The sequence below is a fragment of the Oryctolagus cuniculus genome, chromosome 15 (genome assembly GCF_964237555.1).
Source record: "Oryctolagus cuniculus chromosome 15, mOryCun1.1, whole genome shotgun sequence".
In the NCBI taxonomy this organism is placed as follows: domain Eukaryota; kingdom Metazoa; phylum Chordata; class Mammalia; order Lagomorpha; family Leporidae; genus Oryctolagus; species Oryctolagus cuniculus.
The window spans coordinates 64,900,834-64,910,007 of NC_091446.1; the positions used below are offsets into that span (position 1 = coordinate 64,900,834).

Genomic DNA, 9,174 nt, shown 5'->3' on the forward strand with positions numbered 1-9,174 from the left:
TTTTCTTTCCTTTTGGCTTGCAGTAGAGAGAACCACAAACAAGAAAGAAGGCACGCATGGAGACCCAGCAAACAAAACAAGCCCTTTCAGACCTTCATAGATGACCCTGGTGGGCCCAGGACATTCCCAGACACAGAAATCTAACACCTGCAGAGCCCGAGACAGACAGACAGTGACGAGTGAAACCCAGCCCTAGCCACTGCACCTTTATAAAATATACAGCGTAAACCGAGAGGCTGCAGACAAGCCACGGCCTTCGCTCCCTAACCCCGTGGGCACCAGCTCAGGAGGGACCCTGGCCCGACCCTCTCCAGGGACTCACATCCCTCATGCCTGCACCTATATAGCCCAGCCACCCCCTTACTCCCTCCATCTCCAAGACAACATCCTCCCACTCTGCCACCTCCCAACAGAGTGGGCACTTGCCCATCTCTGACCCCTATTCGCCAAGACTAGGCCTCCATCATGAAGTTACCCTGGAACACACGTCATACAACAGTGCCTCCGTTGGCATAACCACCTCACGAGGGGGAGTAGTTGTCTGAAGCATATGATTTTACACAGGAATCCTCGAGGAATTAAAAACAACAACAACAACAACAAAAATCAAAGGGAAATTAAATCTCATCTAGTTTGGGCCAGGAAATAAAGACACCAGTTGGGGGAAAGACAGGACAAGGTTGAAAGGACGTGAGGGAGGGAAGGGGATGTTATCACACAGGTCAGAGGGTCAGGGAAGTTCCAGCAGGTAAGGAAGGAGTAAAAAACCAAAGCCGAAGGCCAGCCACTCCACAGTGGCCCTCACATCCCAAAATCTAGCTCCCAGCTGTGTCTGCCTCCCTTACCCTGGGTCAGAGAAAAGCAAAGCATTGCATCATCAACTGAAGACACCAGACACCTGTCCCATTTCTGATGTACCCAGGGCTATGCTGTGTGGGCATAGACAAGTATCCATTCTTGAATGGAACAGTCATCCCTGCTTGCACCTTGCACCCCTGGCCAGCGGTTATCTACCAGAGAGCCCAGTGCCCCCGCTGTATCCCATGCCCCAAGGGAAGAGGGCATCTGACCTCCCACATATCTCTACAGCAACCATCGTCTTGGACTTAAGGTACCCAGAGAGAAAGAAAATAAACAAGTCAACCTTACAGCCAATGTACACATGAACAGCAAGAGAGAGGGACTGGGTAGGAGGCAGCACAAACCCAGCTGGTGGGACGGAGAGTCTCCCCAGCCGGCAGGCGCAGAGGACCCTGCTAAACAGTCCTAGAACACCTGCCAACATGTCAGAATTCCACTGTCCTCTCTGGAATTTCATAGCTTCTCTGAGTGCTGGGAACATCTATTACATCTCTCGCCCCAGAGATGCCCACGTCATTACTGGCCGAAGCCCATATCTTCCCCAGGGCATCTGGCCTGGTTCCTAACACACCTGTGGCATCCTTTAGCCCAGCCCTAACTCCCTCCTCTGAGTGTCATGACCTCTGTCCCTCAGCTGCATCCTGCAACCCTCTGGGACCTGACCTCCATACTCAGCAGCCTCTGTTCAGAGCACTTTACACACGGCTGGGTCTACACCTATCAGATGAGGTAACTTGGCAAGCACCCAGTACAAGGTTCAGAGAGCATACGTTCGAGGTGTGAAAGACCGGCCCTGACCCTCCCAGCCTCAGGTACTACGGGGGATCTCACAGGTGAGGCTCCAAGGCCTGAGCCCTTCTGCTCCTCAGAGCCTAAGGCAGCGCAGCTCCTGCCCAGACCAGGCCACTGGGATCTGCAGACCATGAGGCATCACCCTCCACTCCGGACAGACGACATCTGCTTGCTGCACCACCAACTTTGTAATTTGATCAAAAAAGCAATCAAGTTCATCTGGCAGGATTTGTTCCCGAGAAGCCCTCGCCAGTAGCAGCCTCCCCTGATGTTTACAGACTCCCTTCCCTTGGGAGTCTGCTCTGCCGCCTGGTGGGCAGGGCAGGCTGGGTCCGTCAGAGCTGCTCACTCACTGCCCGTCTATCCTAAGTCACCACCAGGGCACGGGGACCAGGACAGGCCTGCAATGGCCACTACAGCCTCAAAGACAGAGGCTCCACGTGCCTCATATTAAGAGTTCTCCGTTCTACACCACACACCACCCTCCAGCCCCTCCCCCTCTTTAAAGACCAAACTCCTTCAAGCCTTCAGGGACCAGGGCAGAGCCGCGCTGCCTACGTCTCCTTCTGTCTTTTCAACCTGAGCACTTCAGCTCCCCAGTGCAACTCCTCGTCTTGCTTCAAAGTCCACCCACCCTGAAATTTCAACTCTCATCCAAGTGCTAAAACACACAGCGCCCGACTCCTGGGGCAGCTTCTCAAAGAGTCACATCCCCTAGGACCCCTTATGGAGAGGCCAAGAAGGAGGGATGCTCACCTCGGGCAGACAACTTCTTGGTATTGATGATTTTTGCTGCATACTCTTGCGTGGAGGTTTTCTTCACACACCTGCGGACCACAGAGAAAGCACCCCTGGAGGGAGAAGGGGGAAAGAACTGGGACACGGAGCAGCGCAGTGTGACACAGACACACTTCAGGTCTGAGGGCAGGGATGCTCCCCCCACCAGACCTCTAGCCACACTCACACACCGAGCCGTGACCACCTCGTGACACTGCACAGACGTGGTTGGAGTACCACCCTGCTCCCACCCCTGATGGAGGCCCCCGGCAAGACAGCAGCCTTAGCTTTGGGCTGCACATCAGGAGCTAGTGGGCGATGCTTAAAACACACACCTGCTGCATCTCACTGATAACCCTGGGTCCTGGGTAACACAACCAGGGGAGAGAAGGAAACACAGAGACCCTGTCCTTCTCAGCAGGAAGAGTTGAAGGTAGGGGAAGGAGAGGTCAAAAACAGGATATAATCAATCTTCTGAGAGAAAAATCCCTCTTAGCCATGGGGAAAGTGAGGCTCAATCCCCCTCCACGCGCGCACACATACGCGCGCGCTCACACACACACACACACACACACGGCTTCATCCCACTGCATCCCAGCTCAACTGACAGCAAAGGAAAAGAGAGGACACAGTTGTGAGTCTGACATCAACAGCGCCCTTTCCCCATGATATTTTCCTCTACGTCCCCCCAAATGGGAGCTCGCACTCCCGGGCTCTAGAAACGTCTGGGGGGCGGGCAGGGCGGGGGCTGCAGTGGCCGGGCTCGGCGCCGCGGGTGGGGGTGGGGGGGCCGGGGCTGCAGCAGCGGCCAGCTCAGTGCGAAGGGGAGGGGGATGCTGCGGCTGCGGCGCGCGGCTCCTGGGACCACTGCAGGGGTGGGGGGAGGGGCCGGGGGTGCTGCAGCGCTGCCCAGCAGCGGGGTTGGGATCCTGGAAGCGGCACTAGCGGGGGGGCGGGGCCGGCCACCAAACATCCCCCCCACTCCCAGGCACCGCAGCGGGTCTGAAGCTGCAGGGCTGGGGAGGGTCCTGAGTGCCAGGCGCGTGGGACGTGGGGACAGGGTGCACAGTGAGCTCCGGAGCAGGGTGGGGAGGGGGCGGCGAGCAGGAGGGGTCGGGGCAAGGGTGAGGGAGGGGCGGGGCTGGAGGGCGCCCAGGAGCTGTTTGGGGGGCTGCAGTCCCCGCGGCAGAGCGGAGTGCAGCAGCCCGCGCAGCTGCTGCGGGGCGCAAAGGGGGCTGCGGGGCATGAAGTGGGGGTCGCGGGGGTTCCGGAGGCAGCAGGCGGGAAAGGCTGGGGGTGGGGCGGGCCGAGGGGGCGCTGCAGCGGCCAGTGCAGGGCCGGGGGCGGGGCGAGGAGCCGCATAGCGCCCGGGCGGCGGGGGCAGGGTGGGGGGCCGCGGCGGGCGGCGGCGGGCGGGCCGTACTTGCCGAGCTCCTCGAAGAGCTGGTAGTCGTCGGTGAAGCGGGTGCAGGTGGCGGTGGTGGCCATGCTGGCGGGCGGGCGGACGCGGCGGTGCAGCCCGCGCCGACGTCGGTGCACAGTCACCGCCGCCCGGCCGAGGGAGCAAGAGGAGGAGACGGGGCTGAGCCCGGCAGCACCGCGAGACTTTACCGGGGAGAGCGAGGGAGGGAGGGACACCCCCGCGCCCGCCCGCCCGCCCCGCCCCCAGCCTCGCCGGCCCCCCCCCCGCCCGGCCCCCGGACCGCCCCCGGGGTGGGGCCTCCCGCCACTGGCCCCGCCCTGCCCGGGAGCCGCCCGGGCTGGGCCAGGCGTGCTAGAGAACCTGGAGGAGGGGTCCCAGCTCCAGGGCACCCGCCAGAGCGGACAGAGGTTTGCGACCAGTAGACTCGTCCCGGAGCCCACCCTGCAAGGGCTTGGGAATGTGTGTGCAAGGGTGTACGTGTTAGGAGTGGTGGAAGGGTCTGGACCATCCAGCTCTCCGGAGAGGCCCCCCCCCCCAGGCGGGGTCCCAAGTCTCCCCCCATCCCCACCCAGGGCTCACTTCGAGTGCAAGGCGTGCCAAGGTCAAGCAGCCCGAGTCACAGCCCAGCTGGTGCAGAGCCAGCTGCTAGCAGCCTGAGGTCGTGGAGCTGACAGTCTAGACTTGGGCAAGCACCAGGGCCATTATTAGGAGAACTCGCATCAGGTGCCGTTGGATCAGAGCGACCAGGCCAGGGACAAGGATACAGGTGGAGCTGTGCCTTCCTGTGCTGGATCTTAGAGATGAGAGAATGTGCTCTTTCAGGCCAGTGAATGAAAGGGATGGTGCGGTAATGCTTTCAAAAGGCTCCGTGCTTGGGCACTACAAAAGCAAATGGAAAGATGGAGAAAACATCCCCATTTTCTTGCAGAGCACCCTGCACTTGTGTGGCAGGGTGGATTTTCTGGTGTGAGAGACAAGTAGAACTACAGCATATTTATCTCAAGAGGGAACTCAGATTAGACCACCAGGCTCAGACTGGCAACTCAGTGGCCAGTTGTGTGAACTTGGGCAAGTTACTTAATTTTTGTCTGCCTCAGTTACCTTATCTGAAATTAGAAATAATAATAAGTATCTACCTCATAGCATTGTGAGCATTAAATGAGCTAAACCACATAAAGCACTTAGAATAGTACCTGGTACCTAAATAGAACTGTTTGCTGTTATAATTTGTTTAATATTTGCCTTCTCACTAAATTATAGGTTCCAATAGGGCAAGGCCTCTGCCTCCTTTGTTCACCACCATATACTCAGCCCCAGACTCAGTAAATATTTGCAGAATGTTAAAGGGAGTTATCACCCCTTCTTCTGTCCCTACGAGGACAGGTTGGTGGGACAGAGACACATAATTCTCAATGGAGGAGAAATAGGCTGGAAAGTTTTCTACCCTGCCTGAGAGAGCTGTACCCCAAGTCCAGTGCCAGCCCCTACTGGGCAGGATGGCGCTCAGCCAACTGCAGCAGCTCAGCCTTGATTACAGCAGGACGCCCACTGGGAGGCAGGCCTCCATTGTCTGCAGGCTCGCTCTGCCTGGAGGAGGCAGCTGAGAGGCGCCCCAGCCCTCCGAGCTGCCTCCCAGAGGGGTGGGTGGAGCAAAGCTCTCAGGGCTGGCTCCCTCCTTTCCCTACCCAACAGCCCTGGGTGCCGCTCTGAAAACCAGACTGCCCAGTGTGGGGTGAGTAGGGAGTAGAAGGGAGTGGTGCCTAAGAGGAAATGTGTTCCGAGAGTGCTTAGGAAAAGGAAAGCAAAGGCAGAGGGAAAGGGGAGAGGTGACAGAGCACCGAACCTCACCTCGCCCCAGGGCAACAGGAAGTAAAGCGGTGAGGGGTAAGGCCACTTCCTATTTCAAAGCACTAGGGTTAACAGCCAGGTCCCAGGTTCCAGCACGAGGTAGAGCAGTGAGAGTGTGTACCTGGGGACGCCAGGAGGTCTTGGGTTTCTGTCACCCAGCTTTAAGCAGAAGCAGTACTGCTGGCCTGCACTCCCGGCATGGAGGCTTCGTATCAGCTGGTGATCAGTGTGCCTTCCAGAGTGCTCAGGGAGACCTGGCTCTTGACCTCCAGGCACCAATACCTGACACTTTCACATTCTTGGATAGAAGGTGGTCTGAGGCAATGAGGAGGTTGCAACAGCACAGACTAGGACTGCCGCCCAGGGGTAAACATAACTGCGGTTACCAAGGACCAGTCTCACCTGCTTGCTGAGTGAGGGGTATCACCCTGGCCGAGGGAAAGGGCCCTGCACTAGTCATTTCAGGGTGACCATCTAAAGCATTTTGCCTTGCACCTCTGGGTTAAAAGGAAGAGTGATAGGAAATACACTGGGGTGAAGCCTTGGGGATGACCATATTCCTGTATACGTAGAGCTAGCGGCCTTTCAGCAAATATCAGCTGCCTACTGTGTGCTTGCCATGGCTTCTTACTTTGCAAATCACTCAAATAAAGTAGAAAATCTGAATTTACACACAAAAAGGAAACCGAATCTGTTCTCTCCATGTTTCTCTCTCTACCTCACTTCTCCCTTCCCCCTCCCTCACTGCTTCCCAACTGCTCAGACTCTGATGTGTCCTTGGTGGCAATTTCAAGCCTCAAGACACTTCTGTGTTCACATGCAAACACACACCCTCCTTGATCCTCATTGCTGTAGCACCCACACAACCTCTAGCTACCCCACAGCAATTAGAGAGAAGATACATGTAAATAATAACGAGCTCACCAGCTCCTTGCGCATCAGTATCTATGGCAACCTCATGGGGTCCTCGGGCTGTGCTGTTCCAGTTGCAGCTGGTCCCCTGGGCAGCACGGCACTCAGACCTTGCCCAGAGCTTGGGGAAGAGGGAATACACAAGAAATCAGTGTCTTCAAATCAATGCCCAACAGGGCAGTACCCTCTGTCAGTCTGATCTTTAACCTCTGAATTTCAGAACCCAATTTTAGAGCATGAAGGCACTCACTTTTCAGACCTAGGGAAAACAGGGCCTTGGAAGGTGAGCTATTTAAGTGTAAGGGAGATGATGCCACTGGAAGGGAAAGCTATTTACCCACTTGTTGGGCGATATTGCAAAACTGCTTCAGAGGGAAATCAGTTTTATGTCCGAGAGGTTTTTCCTTTCTTTCTTTCTTTCTATCTTTCTTTCTTTTTTTTTTTTTTTACTTTTAACACTTTTTTTTTTTTAATTTGACAGGTAGAGTTATAGACCGTGAGAGAGAGAGACTGAGAGAAAGGTCTTCCTTCCATTGGTTCACCCCCCAGATGGCTGCCATGGCCGGCGCACTGCGCTGATCCGAAGCCAGGAGCCAGGTGCTTCCTCCTGGTCTCCCATGCGGGTTCAAGGGCCCAAGCACTTGGGCCATCCTCCACTGCACTCCCGGGCCACAGCAGAGAGCTGGACTGGAAGAGGAGCAGAGGAGCTACCGGGACTAGAACCTGGCGCCCATATGGGATGTTGGCACCACAAGGAGGAAGATTAACCAAGTGAGCCACGGCCCTGGCCCCACTTTTAACACTTTAATACAGTTCAAACTGGCTTCTCTGATTCATTTTAGCTCTTTCAGGGTCAGGCCTAGGGGCAGGGACTGCTTCAGCTTCTCGGCCTTCTCCTTGTCCATGATGACCAGCGAGTAAAGGTACCTGCTGCAGCACACCTTGAACTTCATATTGTCTTTATTCTTCTTGATCTTGACACACTTGGCATCCTTCCACCAGGTCATGAGTAGGAAGTCCTTGATCTCTTCAATTTTCCGAGGCATGGCGACGAGGCCACGAACCAGCACCCCACTTTGCCTAACACCGCTCAAGAGGTACTCTGAGAGAGGTTTTCAATCCACAGAATCTTAGGGATTGTACAGCTGTGCTCCAGCAGCTGCCAACATACATATGTTGGTTCCATATAAGGTTTGGTTGGGGAAGAGTCCCTGGCTAAAAAAGAAGTTTTGAAATACACAGTGACTTCTGAGTTTCCCTCCAATTCTAAGATTCTGTGACTAGGGGCCAGCGCTGTGGAGCAGAAGGTTAAGCCTCTACCTGCGGCACCGGCAACCCATATGGGCACCGGTTCAAGTCCCGGCTGCTCCACTTTTGACCCAGCTCCCTGCTAATGGCTGGGAAAGCAGCAGAAGATGGCCCAAGTGCTTGGGCCCCTGCAACCGTGGGAGACCCAGAAGAAGCTCCTGGCTCCTGGCTTTGGCTTGGCCTCAGATTTTCATGTGAGGAACTGAGACGCTGATGAAGAGCCAAGCTCAGAGATTCTGGGGAATTGCGGGACTATGCAGTGTGCAGAGCCAAGGTATTCCAAGTGGGGCGCTCAGGGCTGCCTGGGACTACTCCCTTCCATTTTTCAGCTAGAGGCTTGGTTCCAGAGGGCAATCTGATCCCGACCTTCTCACCCTCAAACCCAGCTCCGTCTCCCTCTGCCTCTGCGTTCTCTGCCATTTCCCTAGAGACCACCCACTCTTCCCTTGCATCTTCAACTCCTGCTGGGAAGCCCAGTGCACTCTAGGCGCTCAGCAACTCTTTGTGGGGTAACTGAAATACTGGGGTGAGGGACAGAGATATCTGCAGGGAAGACAGTGCCAGTGCTGTGGTGACAGAGCTGTCATCAGAGGCAAAAGGAAGGGACCTGGATTACGCAGCTTGCTGCCTGCACCCTCGGGGATGGCCGAGGCAGAAGAGCGGCGTGTGAGGCCCCCTGGTGGGCGGATGGAGACGCTCGGGCACTTCGAGGAAGGGACGTGAACACAAACAGGGATGTGATGAAGATGACAAAAACCAGGGTAGCTAATGTTTCGGGAGAGCTTGCTGCTTGCAGGGCACGCGCGCTAAGCACTCTACATAAGCTATTCAGTTTAACCCTTACCATCACCCTGTGACTGTGGCAGCCATCAGCCACATTTTACAGAGAAGGAAACAAGTTTAGAAAGGTGCAGCAGCTTGTTTAAAGGCAAACAGGTAGGAACTTGATTGAGGGCAAATGAACAGAGGGATACAGGGCAGGGGGTGGTGGTGGTGGAGTGGTAGATGGCATCAAGGGAGAATTCAGGGTGTTTATCCTGCCAGTAGGAACTAGATCGGAATCTTAAACTCAACGTGGATTTGACCCAATCCAGTCCCCGCCCTGCACCCAGCACTTACTCAGAGGGGGCACTCATGCTTTCTTTTTTTTTTTAATTAATTTATTTTTTATTTAGTAAATATAAATTTCCAAAGTACAGTTTATGAATTACAAAGGCTTCCCCCCCATAACTTCCCTCCCACTCGCACCCCTC

The 9,174-nt window shown here is 55.7% G+C and overlaps 1 protein-coding gene and 1 pseudogene across 45 annotated transcripts in view; both read right to left on the minus strand.

The window, feature by feature from the left end:
* Positions 1 to 4,053, minus strand: part of CAMK2G (calcium/calmodulin dependent protein kinase II gamma) — a 57,499-nt gene extending 53,446 nt beyond the window's left edge. For 14 of the 45 annotated variants that reach the window (XM_051823079.2, XM_051823093.2, XM_051823071.2 and 11 more), the window contains exons 1-2: positions 3,854 to 4,049; positions 2,410 to 2,504 (exon numbers count right to left, since the gene is read on the minus strand). In XM_051823079.2, coding sequence (XP_051679039.1) covers positions 2,410 to 2,504; positions 3,854 to 3,918 — 160 coding nt within the window. In that variant the 5' untranslated portion in view covers positions 3,919 to 4,049. 45 annotated transcript variants of the gene reach the window in all.
* A 3,393-nt stretch (positions 4,054 to 7,446) lies between these two features.
* On the minus strand, positions 7,447 to 7,659 carry LOC100357601 (large ribosomal subunit protein eL38 pseudogene; annotated as a pseudogene).
* Between the last annotated feature and the right edge of the window lie 1,515 nt (positions 7,660 to 9,174).